Source organism: Melanostigma gelatinosum (assembly GCF_949748355.1).
Source record: "Melanostigma gelatinosum genome assembly, chromosome: 12".
NCBI classification, from domain to species: Eukaryota; Metazoa; Chordata; class Actinopteri; order Perciformes; family Zoarcidae; genus Melanostigma; species Melanostigma gelatinosum.
Genome location: NC_136645.1, coordinates 9,832,457 through 9,848,862, shown reverse-complemented (window position 1 = coordinate 9,848,862; position 16,406 = coordinate 9,832,457). Strand labels below are relative to the sequence as shown.

Here is a 16,406-nt window from a genome sequence, read left to right as displayed (position 1 = left end):
ACCCTTGCTCTATGATATGCAGTCATTTTCATAAGCTGCCATGAAGCACAATATATTGTTGGGATTGCAAAGTAAATTGTTTAAATCAAGCACAGTGGAGTTGAGCTTCTTTGATGTCAATTTGCTTTTTCTTTATTCAATATGCAGAATGCAAGCTGTCCCGGCCAGGCCCCCCTGCAACCATAGTGACCATTGATGAGGAGAGCCCCAACGGTATGTATCAAACAGTTGCTCATACGCTCCTTACTTATGTTTGCTCCACTTTATTCTGTGTTCCTGTATGGTTAAAGCGTATTCACTCAAGTGGCTTGTATTACACTGTTGGGATTGTTTCTGTTGCTTTGGTAATGCATATTGATGCTTGGCCTGTCGGGACTGCTCGGTGGTGTACAGTCGCACAGCTGATGATCTCTCGGGGCAGGTTGGTTATTGGAGAGGTTTTGTCAGACATATTGGAATGTCATTCTGGTCGTATTTTAAATTCAATATAAATACATTATAGTTGTTCTTGGTTTGTATTTTTGTTCTGCTCTCCCAGTGGTGTGTGTCTGATTGAATTAATACAGATGGTGTTTGGCATACAGATGTGAGATGGGGCTCCATTAATGAGTTGTGTGCTCCCCTCGCAGGTTCTCTTTGTTGTGGTATACCTGTGCTACAGCACTACCGGAATTGCTGGTGCATAGAGCAGACACATTATGGCAAGTCCTTCTAACATTTAATCAGCAGCATTAATTGCAATTGTAGATATACACAATTACTTATTATTATTATAAACCGACTGATCCATAATGTAATTTTGACTCGTAGCAATTCTAATTAAATATCTCTACAATTAGTTTCTCACTCGTAAAAATGTCAATTCTTGACATCAATTATGAATTCACTACGAGTGGAAATGTTCATTGTAGATGCCTGTAACCTAATTACAACTGGTCAACTTTAACCATCGACATCTATTCAAATTCTTTGCAATGGAGTGCCACATATTTACACTATGATAGAAAAAGCAGCAGCATGATGAACTGGGCCGGCTGAGCGGGCTTTTAGCGCTTGTTCGTGCATGTTATTGCCCCACTGGCTAGCTCACAGCTGCTGCTCTGCACTGCTCTCAACGGCAGTCACAGCTGATAACGTCGTCCCGACCGACAGCATCGCTGTGGAAGCGTAGCACCCACCTTCTGGTTCCCCCTGAGGCAAATTCTTTTCTGTCAGCACTATCGCGGTTGTTTGCACTGTTGTCGAAATGCAATCGAAATGCTCCAAATATCGTATCTTTCACCTTCAACAACAAAAAAGTAAATTTTGTCATTTAAAAAGTAGCAATATCCCTAAAAATAGCCGAACATTTCCACATATTGCGCTGTTAGGCCAATCAGTATCACCGAAGGGGAAATTCCTTCACCAGCCCTAATGATGCCCAAAATACGAAATGATTTGTTGACCTTTCTGAAATGCAATTGTTGATATTTGAAATGGGAAATTACATTTTCACGAGTCGCAATCCTTTTTCAACAAGTGAAAATTCAATTGTAGATATTCTGTGTGATTATTATAGTGAAAAAGGAATGACTGATATCTATAATTAAATTTGTTTAGTTTTGACTAATTGAAATTGAAAAAATGTTTTACAGATATCTTAAATTAACACTTTAATCAGTGAAAATGGCATTTAAATGTTGAAATGTAGTTTCTACTGGTGTTAATGAAAATTGTTTAAGAGTGTAAAAGGGCTTTAAATAGACACGCAGCACTTGAGTGGATCAGGTGAAACTATCTCTTTTTCTCTTCTTTCCTCCTTCATCTTCCTCTGGCCTCTCCATCACCTGCACCCACTTCTCAGCTCTCTCTAGTTTTCGTCTCTTTTCATCTTTCACCTTCCTCTTCGCCACAAGTGCAGAGCATTTGCCATCTGCATTCTTTACTGAAGAGCTTGTGTGTGACTGTGTGTATGTGATAGGGAGTGTTCGCTGCTGCTTGGGGAGGAGCTATATGTTCATTGTGGGAATGAAAAATGCATTCCCCCTAAATGGAGCAGGTGTGTGTTTGTCTCACTCAGTTCTCCCTGCAGATATTAGTGCTGCAGGTTAATAGAGTGTAATGAGCAGCTCTGACTGAAGATAGAATCCAGGGCTTGTTTATACAATCAGAGTACTATTCCACAGATACTCCACTTCCCTGCAATGTGTGCTCCGGGCACTGCTTTGTAGGTGGTTGTGAGGAGAAATGGTCTGTGTGCACATAATGCGTACACCTTATGTGCATATTTGTATCCCAAGAGCATGATTGGGTGGCGCTGTGTCAAATTAGGCTGCCATTCGTCAATGTAACGGCCTCCAATTCAGACTGTCGTACTGTCTCACCGACTCCTTCCTCTCTCTGTGTGTGCAGCTATGATTTGGGGCTTTGATCGATTGCCGGGGGGAATGTGTGAGATGGAGGTAGCCAAGCCTGCATCCGAAAGCCTCCCTCGCCCCACATGCGCCCGGTGTGTGAGGGATTTGCGCTAATCTTCCTCATGAAGCACTCATTTACCTGGGATACGGGTCTCTTCTGGCTCCACCGTCCTTTTATTTATCTGTCCGTGATGAAACGGCCCAGGGCCCATCTTCCCCATAATGGAATGTAAAACAGGCAACCGGCCGTTATTGACCAAAGCAATTATCCTTCCAAATGTGTTTCATCACTTTTCTTCTGTCACACAGAAACCATACAAATGACACGTAATAAGATTCCATCTTTTCGCAGCATTTGCCTTTCTATTCGTTCATGCCAGTGAATCGGAAAGCAAACAACATAATCACTTTTCAGTCTGGATTTGTGTGACCATAGGTCAGAAAAAATCGACAAACACATGCATTTAAAATCCTGCTTTCCTTGGCTCCTCCAAAGAACAAATTCAGTCAGAACAGCTGAGAAGATACAGATTTCCCTGTGGAGGAGGTGTGTTGCTCTGAAATATGTTAACATTTGCAACTGTCAAGGCTCTGTATTTTATCAACGGTTGTTTGTTCACTGATTGTCAAGGGTGGAATCATATCTGGCTCTGTTAAGACAATATACCATGGCTAAGAGCTTGTGAAATAAGCCCATTTTCATGGTCCTATAGCTTCTGTTTTTTTGTTGTTGTTTTTTTTCCATTTCAGCGTGCTGTGTTTTATTCTTGGAGGTTTTCACTTTAAGCAGATAGTCACGAGGAGATAGCAACCCAGTTGCTCAAATGAAGCGTTACATGTTTAATTTATCCAAGCTGCTGCTTCTGCAGACCCACTGACAGGTGCCAGACACAACATATCAAGTCTAAGTCGCTTGCAGTGTAGATCTCTATTGGGAGGACAAAGCTTTTATTTCTGTAGGCTCCTTTCCTTATTCAGGCTATGAGCTAAATCCAAAAGCAGTTCATCATATTGAAGAGATTTCTATCTCTTGGATAGGGGCAGCTGGCTATGAGGAGAGAGGAAAGAGAGCTGGGTATTTCCTCATTGACGTGACGCTTCCACAGCAATCGGTGTGTCCATAAATGAGCGTGCTGTCTCCTAGCTTTTATCTCGTCTCTGCAAATTCATGATTTGTATCAACTGTTGCCTGAAGCGTGTGAGGATCCTCTCAACCCTCTGTACACTGAGCAACAGCTTATAGCACGTCAGAAACGAGTGTCGCTGAAGGACTTCATTAACAAGAAGTCGGTTTAACATTCTTGACACGTGGTGTATCTGCCAATGTACTCTAAATGCTGACAAATCATTGCATCTTGAGGAAGGCTGACATTTACTTTCGGCAATACAAGTAAAAAACCTCAACAGGCTGATGATGCAAGTAATTGTATCAGTCAGTCACAAAAATGCATGCTTGACCTGAAACACCAACGCCCCCCCAGTTACACTGAATGTCCACAACAAGTGGTTTAATGGTCCGATTGAACCTTTTCCCCAGTGGAAGAGGAATCCCATTGGTTGTTGTACCATTTACATGGTAACCCATGAGCTTCGAGCCAGGAGTTAGGTGTTTTTTTTCTTAACAGTGAAGTGGTAGTCCATTGCAAGTCTAGCACGTCAGTGGTCCAGCTTTAACCTATAGCTGCTGTAATGTGGCTACAGCAGACTTAAACTCATTTTTGTGTCAAGCTATTTGAGTGATTCATTATAAGCCTACCATAGTGGCTACAGTGATCACCCGTCTTTAAGCCGTGAAAGAGAAAGATAACAGTTAAGGTTTCATGTTTGCACTGCAAGCTGTTAATATTATGACATATTGCGGAGCACAATGAGGCTCAGTATCAGCTTGCGTGCATCTCTCCACATTACAGGTGGGGAGAGTATTTAATGGTTATTGAAGTCCAGCTAAGTTATGTCCTAAAAAGAAAATATTACCTTTATTTAAATACGATAGTGATGATAACTAAGACTTTATTTCAGAGTGGCACTCCAACACAAAGCACTCCTTACCCTTCCATCACTTTATGCCCTTTTGTTGTTCCAAGTGCTCAGACCAATCACTCGTGCGATGGAAAGTACACTCTTTTTGGGAGGAAACAATATCCTTGTCTCGTATCTGCCTCCTCTCGCTCGTCTCTGAACATGCATTAAAGTCAACTGCACAAAGCTCTTCTGATAAAAAGTGAAGTGACAACTGTGCCAGAGTCTGTATGAAGACGAAGAAAGACATCAACTTAAATCGTCTGCTTCAGCTGTTTTCTCTGGTCTATTGTCATCTCCTCACTTTCATCGTCTTATTCGTATGTTGTGTTTAGACTCCGTGCTTCTGGTTTTAGACCCAAGACAACTGGCCACAGAGCAGCCTTGACACGGCATTAAACGATTTGATGGAGCTGAAATGATGGCAAACAGAGCAAATGGAGAGTGCAGTTGCGAAATACCATGCAGCCTGTTTAAAGGTCTTTCCTGTGCAGCTCTCATAGAGTTGCGTGGGCTTTATTCCTGAGCACAATACCAGGTCCTGTGCCACCGGTTTGTCTCTATTGAAGGACTTGGAGGCAGGTCAAGAAAGTGTTAAATGTGTTAGCAGGTTTCAACAATTAATGCACTGAGCCAGGCTATGAGTGTTTTTCTCAGACACCATGGACTCATTAGCGTCTCTCCTAAAAGTTAATTCAATCCCTGACACTGTTTCTCTCCACAAAGCTTGTCATTAGTCCGAGCATCTCTGTTGCTTCATTCCTTCACATTAACATGTTGTGTCGTTACTCTGTTTGTAGCCTTCCCCTTTCTTTTATGTCTACTTCTTTCTCTCTTATTTTGTCTATATTCCCAGACACGACATCTAGCTTGTTGTTGGGGGTGCAACGATCATATCAGCAGAAGAAAATGGGAACAAATGTAACATTTAGAGATTTTTTTTTTTTTTTACGGCAATATCAAATGCCAATTGTCCATGAGCCATATTGACCAGTACTGATCGTTTTGGTTGTTCATATATATTACATCTACAAATGTCCATTACACTACTATATTTTAGTGGGAGCTTAATGTTGTCTGTTCATGCCTTCTACTGTATATCAGAATCAGCTTTATTGGCCAAGTAAGAGTACACATACCAGGAATTTGACTCCGATTTGTTTCGCTCTCTCTCTGCACATATAAAGAGATAGAAATGGCGGTAAAAACAAGTACAACAAAGCTGAATAAGAAACGAAACAAGAGCCTGAAGAAAACCACAACACTAAAATATGGAAAGGGATTAATACCCTTATATTGACCTTACATCTGTAATGATTCTTTCAGATAGTGGATATTAAATTTGAATTTGAAAGCAAAGCTTTTGGGCAATGGTCATATTTCAAGAGCAAACACACTGGCTGGAATTTAAATTTGTCATGCAAATTTAGCGGCAAACTGGACATCCTCAGACCTGCATGAGAAGTCTGCAACTTTTCTTCCAGCAGTTGCACCTGGAAGGCAGTAACATTTCCCCCGTGGTTAGCCCAACAGTGGGCTAACACTGCAGTTAGACAGCCCTAAGCATGTAGCGCTATGCCTTACTATGATGCATCTTGAAACACCCAGAGTCCTGAATTCAACGGTTTTCAAACAATAGTAGTAGTCAGCAGGGGAGCAAATTGATGTATTGTGCTTTCAATGAGGCCCTGTACAAATAGCAAGGGAATCATTTGTAACCTCTTTGCCAAGTTGGGTGAAAAAGTCTTGGTCCCTGTACAAGGTATATTGCGCCATCTTCAAGTGACAATTCACAAATGAACACCGTTGCCTAACTATATATCTAAATAATTGGGAGGTGTGAAGACATCATGAATGTACTTTAAACAAATATATATATACTGTATGGGTATATGCATATTTCTGTTCTACTGCTGTACACTGTGTGATACTTCTGAGACATGGTTACAAAGTGATGAGAGGTCACAAACACATTCTGCAGGATATGATCTGTGTTAAATTTAGGCCTGGCCAAAACCCATAAAAATATGTACTGTCAGTACAATGTGCCTCAATGACAACATGCAATGTAATATAGGTTTCAACACAGGCAATATAGAAACTGAAAGCCTGCCCACTATTTAGTCTGCTCTTTGCATGTTTGTTGACATTAGCTTGATGAGGTTCGCCAGCGTTAGCTACCCGGCTAAATGGCAGGAATAGCGGAACAAAGTAGAATCTGCAAACTGTTAAGTCAACTTCCATCTCCCATGGCCTCCTCTCTCGTAGCGAGCTTTAATCTAAGTATATAAACTATGTTTTTGACTGAAAATAACCTTTTGTGCACTTTATAATCACTTGATTTTCACGATGCAGGCATTTTCCACATTATGCAAAAACAAAACTTTTAATTAAACTAGTCAGTGGCAGTTTGCAGGCAGCCATGTACAAATCCTTAACATCTCTTCTAACCCCACTTGTAGCACTTATCCCTAACCCTTGACTCCACAGTCTGTGGTTGTATTGTGTCTCAGAGCTGGTCTTTTCCTGACCTCAAAATAGTTCTCATTGAAGGTAAAAAAAAGATATCATTTAGTGTCTTCGGTTTAGTGAGTGGGTCGATTTCAAACAGCTTCCATTTTTTAAAAAATCATTGAAAATATGGTATTCTCACAAGGCTGGCTTTTTTTCTTTTTTTTCCCGATTATGACTTTGGACGTTCCTGTTCTTCCATAATATTTGCAATTTAGCAGGAGACGAAACATCTGGGCAAATCTGGCTACAGCGTGCCAAGTTACCAATTTGATTTTGTGGAGCTGTGAGCACTGCTGTTTTATGTGCGCACACACATTCAAGCATTTGCAAAATTGTGTGTGTGTGTGTGTGTGTGTGTGTGTGTGTGTGTGTGTGTGTGTGTGTTTGTGCTTGTTTCTGTTCATGCCGAGTTACAGTGCGCGCGTGTGTGTGTGTGTTGTGTGAGAATGGGGGACATAGTGAATATGATTTCTCTTTTTTACAAACACACACACACTGGTCTCAATTCTATGATCAAGTCCAGTTGTGAGGACTGCTAGGTCATCAATATATAATTAGAGCGTAGCTGAAAAGTGGGATTAGTGCACAACACCTGCTCCTTGTGGATTAGAGAGCAGGGCAGGGGCGGGCACACAGTGAGGCGCAATTGAACACTACATATAGTACATTGTGACCATATCAATATGCCATTATTGTTGTATGGTTTATGCACCTTACAAGCTATTATTTTTTACAACGTAATTTATGGTAACCTCTGTCTGGTTTCCAGGTGCTGAAGGTTAATCAGATTTAAAGTGTGTCGCAACAGCCGGTACGTTCTCGGCTACTTGCCCCTAATTAGACCACGAGTGTGTTCATGCTATTGTTGTTCTTTCTGAGTGTAAAACATATTGTAATGTTTGATGTGCAAATAAAGAGAGCAATTATAGAATATTGTGGAGATAAACGGTCAGCATAATTGCTTTTGTTCCCGTTGTAAATCACTCTGTGCTTATCCTGATTACGCTATAAAACAGGCCTTTCATGTGTTTTGCTGCACTGTAATATTATTTGCATGAACATTCTTTGATTCGCTGGTTTAAATATCAATGTAAAATGCTCAGTCTCTCAGATGCAAATAATCTCTGAGTCAAATTGCTTAATCTAATTTATTGTGTTTACTTCATGCACGATCAGAGAAAGGAAATGCTCTGAATGAAAAGTAAAGGGTCTGAAACTAAAATTAGCCAAATCATTAGTTGTTGTTTTTTAAAGCTGATAGAATGAAATGCCTTTTTAATGGGTCCTGGTGTGAGCACACTACCCTCACTGTATCATCACTGTATTTTCCCCAGAAAATTGCAGGATTGTCAACGTAGATTAATAGTGTCATCAAAGAATGTCTTTTTTTAAATTCCCATCCCTAATTAAGGTTAATTAACATCTCCATGAGTCTTGAAGAATCGCACACAACTCGTCAACAGCAGCACCAAAGAAGTTCTTGCTCTGTGACGGCCCCTTGTTATTAGATATTGATTGTACAGTATATTCTACATTATACCCCAGCTTATAGGGTTATTAGTGGGGTTTTGCATCTCCGGTATTGAAGGAAGGTATTTATTGACTTTCCATGAATCACATACACTGTAAATAGGGTTAAGTGCGTGCTCGCTTGTCTTTAAAATACAAAGAATTGGAGCTATTTGCATCACTTTTAAAAGTAAAACATTAAAAAACTATCTGTGTTGTTGGATTTATTTGTGTAAGGTCAGCTGGTAATTTGCAGTCCTCTGTTAATAAAATATGGAGCGTTCTCTAATTAATTTCCAGCATATTGTAATGAGATTGTGGATTAGTTTAATCCTCACATTCGGCTGAACAGACATTCAAATTATTGGTGATTCATATTTCATGTTTGGATTTCATTATTAAGCACTGCAAATCCGTGCTGTTCAACAATAGAGATGTTGCTGTGGAGACTGAACCATGCATCTCTTCCAATCATCATGGTTGTAAAATGGTGATGGCAAATGGACGACTTATATTTAGCTTTTCTGTAGGACGAAGTGCTTTACAATTAGCTTCTGATTCACCCATTGACACTGGGAGCAATTTAAGGCTTCTTAAGTTATTCAAGGATTTACGTACTAACCCCGCTTTTACCCAACGAGCCGTATTACCTCTTGAGCTACAGCTGCCTCCGTTTGTCAATTTTCCCTCGGCGACAACACAATATCCAGATCTGCCTTGCCTACTTGAGCTTTAAGTTAATGTGGAATGGCTGTAGGAGTTTTCTGACTGCTGTTGACGTGCTGTTTGCGTGGCCTGAGATATCTTAACAACCACTGAATGGATTTCCATGGCATTTCGTAGAAGCATTTTAATTCAATTCAATTCATTTTTGTATAGCCCAAAATCACAAATTACAAATTTGCCTCAGAGGGCTTCACAATATATACACATTTGACATCCTCTTGTCCCGGAACCCTCACATCAGAACAGGAAAAACTCCCCAAAAACCCCTTTAACGGGGAGGAAAGAGGAAGAAACCTGTGGGAGAGCAATAGAGGAGGGATCCCTCTCCCAGGATGGACAGAAGTGCAATGATGTCATGTGTAGAACAGGATAGTGGATTACAACACATTCAATGTAATTACAGCACATTCAATGTATGACACAACCACGACAGGAGGCAACACCTGGTCCAGGTAAACCCGGATACACAGGAACCTGTGAGGCGAGAAAGCACAGAGACTCTGGTGAAGAAGCAGGTCAATAATGTGCATTAATGGTATCGGTAGTATGAAATAGTAATGTGTTGGGATCTAAAGGAGCGTGTTTGGGTTATCAGCATTTAAGAAACTGAATTCTTGACATCAATAGAATTATTGATGTATGTAACAATTATTAATGATTATTAATATAAACGGGGCACCACCCTGCGAACAGGGACCAATAACCAAACGATAAAACTAAGTCTCATAATTAGTAGTCACTCATAATGTCAATAGTCTGCGTATGACTATACATTCAGTGACAGTGAAGGTTTTAAGTTCGAGCACAGGCTACTACATACAGTCTTATCAAATACATATGCACAAGTAATCACAGACGACTGCTCCTGAAAGTATAACAGAGTTTATTGAATCAAAATAATAAATGATCAAATCAATTAATATTGCAACCAACAAACGTTATCATACAATTTTATATGCCTAAACTAAAGAATGAATAAAATGGATGAGAGTGTATGTCTGTGTGTGCGGGTGTATGTGTGTGTGTGGGTCTGTGGGTGAACAGGAAGGAGTCTTACAGCTACGCTAAAGACTACAAAGATGGCGGCGTCGAGTGACGCTGGCCAAAGGGGAGGGGCCTTAAGAACTACAGCTAAAAACTACAAAGATGGCGGAGTCGAGTAACTCGGACAAAATGGCAGTTAGGCTGCTGTAAGTAATTCACGTGTGCCGATGCAGCACGTGTGTGAGGCGATCGTTTCAATGGGGTTTCTCCCGGGGCAGAGAGAAGAAAGAGAGAGCAAAGGTGGGGGTCATGAATCAAGCTTCTGCGTGCTGTCCGCGTTGTAGTGATAATGGGGGTGTCTGGCGTATCGTACATAACGTGCCGTTGTCGGTAGAACTGCCAGCAGTTATGTACGATAGCCGAGATTCCACACTTCACTCACAGAGCTGATTTAATGAGCAGAGAATACTACACGAAGTGTAGTAAAACCAATGAAAAGAAATCAAATAAATCCCAAGCAAACAGTCATAGTTGATACACCAATACAGCGGAGCTTCTCTGCTCCGTAATGATTGCGTAATACCTCAATATCACGCGACAGTCTTAAACACACAAAAACACGGGAATATCAACATATACATGAATGGCTTGTCAGGGTTTGAGTAGGGTTGAAGGGCTGTTGTTTCCTCGTGGCCAGCGTTGCGCTGGCGGGGAAAGTTGGTTCTTCTGTGGCCTGGACGGGGGGGGGGTGTCCGAGCAAAGAGAGCGTTGCGTGCCTCCTGTTAACCCCGGAGGGAGAGTTGGAAAAGCCTTGAGTTGGGGGCAGCAGAGAGTTTTATAGAACAGTGGCCGAACCACAGGGGTCCTCGGGTCTCTTGGCTCTCGGCCAATGAGATTGCCGCGGTTACCATGGTTATTTGGGGGGGGGGAATTCACACCTGAGTGTGAAATCCCTTTGCTCTCCTCAAACTACAAGTCAGGATGAGACCTTTGCTTGAAAAAGCGAAGGCCTGATTGTCTTTGTCCACAGCACATGTTTAAGCCATATGGCCAGAGCCCAACATCCCCCCTTTGTTCTGAAGAGTGAGGTGTTGGCTTCGGTCTTTAGAGCAAACCAAGGGCTGGCATGTGCATCCATGTGGTGGGGAAACCTGAAGAGGTGAGACAGTCCAAGTGTTCCTGAGACCAAAAGCAGTGGTTAAAACAGGCAGTGTTCATTGTTCATAGAGTTCAAGGTTCATAGTGGTCAAGTTCATGGTGTTCAAGTTCAGAGTTCATTGTTCAGAGTTCATTGGCATCTGGGCAGATGACTTTAACTACTTCTACCTACATCTACTATCATACACAATTCAAATCATAGGTGAGCAAAACATTATTCCCAAATAATTCAATCGCTATTATGATGTTGTGATATTCTAGCATTGTGGCACAGTGTCAAAGAAAGTAACAACCCAAATAAACAAAACAAAACACAAGAGAGAGAAGGAAAGAATAGAAAGACAAGAAGCAGGTGAGGGGCAAACAGTGGTTACTGGTTCAACTCCTAGACAGGCCTGGAGTCCGTCGGCGGAGCAGTCGTAGGTTGGCTACGTGGTGTTATGAATAGGAGGGAATCCAGTTTAGTCTGTCGCTTCTGGATCTATTGGTACATGATATGTGCGTCTATCTCTCTCTGATCGGTAGATTTAGAGCGAGTCCTGTGTCTAAGTTTTAGAATCTATCGATATTGGAGTTGCGTTGCCAAGACTATAGGCCAGAGGTACCTGTGAGGGTTGCATAACAGTAGTGGTAGCAGATTTACAGATTTCGTTAGCACGGCTAGTGTGACTAGCTAGACTGGTCTCTCGCTGCTCCAGCTGTTGACAGCTGAGCCTTCTCGGATGAGGTCCTGGGTTAAATCTGACTGCTACGGCAGAGGTTATGTCCTCTTTGGTTACTTCTGGTAGAGTCTATAAAGCATGCAAAGGGTTCTCTATGAGAGTGGAGCATCAGTTTACAGTCACAATGGTTTGTCAGGTCATGCAACTGTTCTGGTTGAAGTTGGATGTGTTCGCGGTTAGTGCATGTCTACAGGGTGAGTTGAAGCATGCAGTTAAACGTTAGTAGTCAATAGTAAGCTGCCATTCTGCCGGTTGGTTTCGGCACTGGCGAGATTAGAGTGTACTTCCTGTGAAGTGCATCTCTCTAAGTTTCTGTTGTCAGAGATCCCACCCCCCTCGCGCTGTTTGAGTGGCGAGGGCAGATATCCCACGTTACCGTCAGCACTCAGGGAAACGTCGCGAACAGTTTCACTCTGGAGTGTGTCATGGCGGGCTGGTGATATCTCCCTCCCCCCACCCTCCTAATTAGAGATGGAGACAGGTCCGGCGCACAGGTCAAGTTCAGTTACCTACGGCACTGGCGACTTGACAGGCCCGGGCGATGACTCGGCTGAAAGAAGGCGGTGGCTTCGTTGAACAAGCTGGAGGTGGCTCATGCTGACAGAGCAGGAGAAGAAGGCTTAGTTGACGAAAGATCTTACGAGCTACTCGAAAGGGTGCTCGAAGGGCCTCTAAGGTTGTGGCACCCTAGAGGTGTATGCGAAAAGGTGGGGGAACACATGAGGCTCGTTTCTGACCCGGAGTCGGGTAGAGCAAGAGTGTTATGACCCCCCAGTAGGACTGAAGAATATGTATAGATTTATACATAACGGGCATTGCCTTTGCGGACAAGGTCGCCCAAGAACGTTGAAGAACGAGGTGCGAAATGGGAGTGGTCGTTTCCGGAAGTGTGCTGAGTTCTCTTCCCCCCCCCTACCACGTCGACTTGGCAGCAGGGGGAAAGGTCACTCGGCTTAGTCAGGTGGGCTGCGAGTCAGCGTTACCTGATGTTGCCCTTGAGGGCGTCTTTCACCCCCCTGGTTCCGTTGGTCTTTCGACCGCCAGGGTTGTTTGTTCCTCGGGGGTGACCAGGGCTCGCTAGGCCAAGTCCTCTCGTCGTCTTCCGACGCTCGGTCGGAGTCGCTCGACTGTTGGATGCCTAAGACTATGGCGGTGTCTTCGTACCGATTTGTCGGCCGTCCGCGTGTCTTCCATGCAAGTTGCGCGTACTTCCTAATCTCTGGCATGGTGAGGTTACTCGTTCTGCAGTGCATGGTAACATCGTATCTCACGTTGTCGTGGAGATTGTGCAGGAATAGCGACTTGAAGGCATGGTCTTCTTCTAGACCTGGGGCGTTACGTCCTTGGAAGTACGCAGATCTCAAGCGCCTGAAGTAGTCTCTCGGAGACTCTAGCCTTTCCTGGGAAATGGCAAAGGCGCCGAGGGTGGCAGAAGCTGGGTCGGTGTACAGGGAGTACTCCTCCCTAAGGGCGTGACAAAGGGATGAATAGCGGTCACGGATGCTTGGTTGGAGCGGTTCAATGAAAGCGTGGACGCTTCGCGCAGTGGTTTTCCACACTAGCTTTAGCTTTTCGCGCGATGAGGGGCGCGATAGGTCGAGGAGGCAGCAATCGATCTCCCTTAGGTAGTCATCGATGCTCGAGTCGTGATTATCGGGATTGAAGCGCTCTACGTCTTTTGCCAGAGACTCAATCTGTCGAGTACGCAGGCCTCCAAGGTTGAAGGGGCCTGAGCCGTCCGAGTCGTCTGAGTCTCCATACTCGCGATGGTGGTAACGACTATCATCCTCCCTCCCTGAGGGGGATGGGGTCAGTTCTTGTCGCGCGCGTGAACTGCGTGGAGGATTGCGTTCGCCTGAGGTGGGTTTGAAGCCACCTGGGCCGACTAGGACCTGGTGTTGGTCCTCTCTACTCCTGGTTGGGGAACGCGTTTTCAAGAAATGCAAGGTGGTTCGGGTCTCGGGGAATGAGGGAGCCGAGACCAAGAAATGACTGGGCTGAAAGGCTCGGTAGGGGGTAGCGGTACCTACCGGGGTTTCTGGAACACCTTGAAGCGCTTTCAGTTTGTCATCACTCTCTGATGCTTTAGAGAGTTCTAGGTTGACCTCTCTGAGGTCACTGCGCAGGCTACTATTTTCTGACTGTAGGGCTCTACAGTCACGTGACAACTCCTGAACCTCTGTTCGGAGTGTCCAGATCTCGCGTTGCTGCTCGTCGCTCTGTGCCCGGGTTCGGGCAGCTTGCAGCTGCATTTTCTGATGGTAGATGAGCAGTATTTCGCCGATTACGTTCTGAATCAGGCGCTCTCTGTTACCTGCTGGGTTATTTACATAAGCCACCAGCTGCTCTAATTGCTCGTTGCATAGGACAGCAGTGTATTTTGCAAAGTACTCTCTTTCCTTTGCTGTGAGTCCAAGGACATCAGCCACCGCATCTCGTAATGCGGTGTCTTCTGGAGCTACAGCTCCAGGAATGGGGGATTTCTCGTTGCTCATTCTCTCTAATGAGCGCGACTCCCAGTGGTTGTTAATTCCCTAGTGTTAGAACGGAAACTGTTAGTGTTTACGGTTCTCAGTGAAATGTCTAGTTCTGTAACTTAGGATTTCTACTGTTAGATGGTAATTACTGTTACTGTTACGGTTCATGCAGGCGCACAGTGAAATGTCTAGCTCTGTGACTTACGTTTCTACTGTTGCTGCTCTGAGGTATCACTACTGCTTTGCAGCCAGAGGTGCGAAAATGCTAATGTGGTTTAGCACTTTGGGCCCGTGACAGCTGTGTGTAACTTCTTTGGAGGGATTTAAGAAACAAGCAAGGTATTACAAATAAACGGTCAAATCTACTACACAGCTGGCTGTTAGTTTAAGAAATGAAACGAATCATTAAACCTGGAAAGGAAACAAAATAAAATTTCGAGAAGGGAATTAAAGATTAAGATTAAAAATCTGGATTTAAAATCAAAAATTTAATTACAATAAGACAAGATTTTGAAGATCAAAGCCTACCTATTTTGGGAAATAAGTTTCAGGAATTTGGATCATTCAAAAGAAGAAAAAAAATAATTTTTCGGAAAAAATATTTTTTGGAAAATTAATTATTCAAAAATAATTATGGATTAATGTGCATATATACTGTAACAAAACTGGAATAACGTAGCCTCACACGGGGCACCATTATGTTGGGATCTAAAGGAGCGTGTTTGGGTTATCAGCATTTAAGAAACTGAATTCTTGACATCAATAGAATTATTGATGTATGTAACAATTATTAATGATTATTAATATAAACGGGGCACCACCCTGCGAACAGGGACCAATAACCAAACGATAAAACTAAGTCTCATAATTAGTAGTCACTCATAATGTCAATAGTCTGCGTATGACTATACATTCAGTGACAGTGAAGGTTTTAAGTTCGAGCACAGGCTACTACATACAGTCTTATCAAATACATATGCACAAGTAATCACAGACGACTGCTCCTGAAAGTATAACAGAGTTTATTGAATCAAAATAATAAATGATCAAATCAATTAATATTGCAACCAACAAACGTTATCATACAATTTTATATGCCTAAACTAAAGAATGAATAAAATGGATGAGAGTGTATGTCTGTGTGTGCGGGTGTATGTGTGTGTGTGGGTCTGTGGGTGAACAGGAAGGAGTCTTACAGCTACGCTAAAGACTACAAAGATGGCGGCGTCGAGTGACGCTGGCCAAAGGGGAGGGGCCTTAAGAACTACAGCTAAAAACTACAAAGATGGCGGAGTCGAGTAACTCGGACAAAATGGCAGTTAGGCTGCTGTAAGTAATTCACGTGTGCCGATGCAGCACGTGTGTGAGGCGATCGTTTCAATGGGGTTTCTCCCGGGGCAGAGAGAAGAAAGAGAGAGCAAAGGTGGGGGTCATGAATCAAGCTTCTGCGTGCTGTCCGCGTTGTAGTGATAATGGGGGTGTCTGGCGTATCGTACATAACGTGCCGTTGTCGGTAGAACTGCCAGCAGTTATGTACGATAGCCGAGATTCCACACTTCACTCACAGAGCTGATTTAATGAGCAGAGAATACTACACGAAGTGTAGTAAAACCAATGAAAAGAAATCAAATAAATCCCAAGCAAACAGTCATAGTTGATACACCAATACAGCGGAGCTTCTCTGCTCCGTAATGATTGCGTAATACCTCAATATCACGCGACAGTCTTAAACACACAAAAACACGGGAATATCAACATATACATGAATGGCCTGAATTAAACTTAAGTTAATTTAAGCTATGCCAAATGCCAAGAATCTTACTTGTAGATGCTTCGTTGCAACGTGGAAGTGTCCGTGAGCAAAGTTGTCCTTTTTCTTCGAGAGGAAGGGGGGGGGGGGG

The 16,406-nt window shown here is 43.1% G+C and overlaps 1 protein-coding gene across 1 annotated transcript in view; it reads left to right on the top strand.

Moving 5' to 3' along the window:
• LOC306785940 (protocadherin-15-like) overlaps window positions 1-16,406 on the top strand; it is a gene marked incomplete at both ends in the record, with an annotated part of 133,896 nt that overhangs the window by 11,472 nt on the left and 106,018 nt on the right. Inside the window, one exon of the mRNA XM_079280524.1 lies at window positions 148-213. Coding sequence (XP_079136650.1) covers window positions 148-213 — 66 coding nt within the window. The remainder of the gene's footprint in view (window positions 1-147; window positions 214-16,406) is intronic.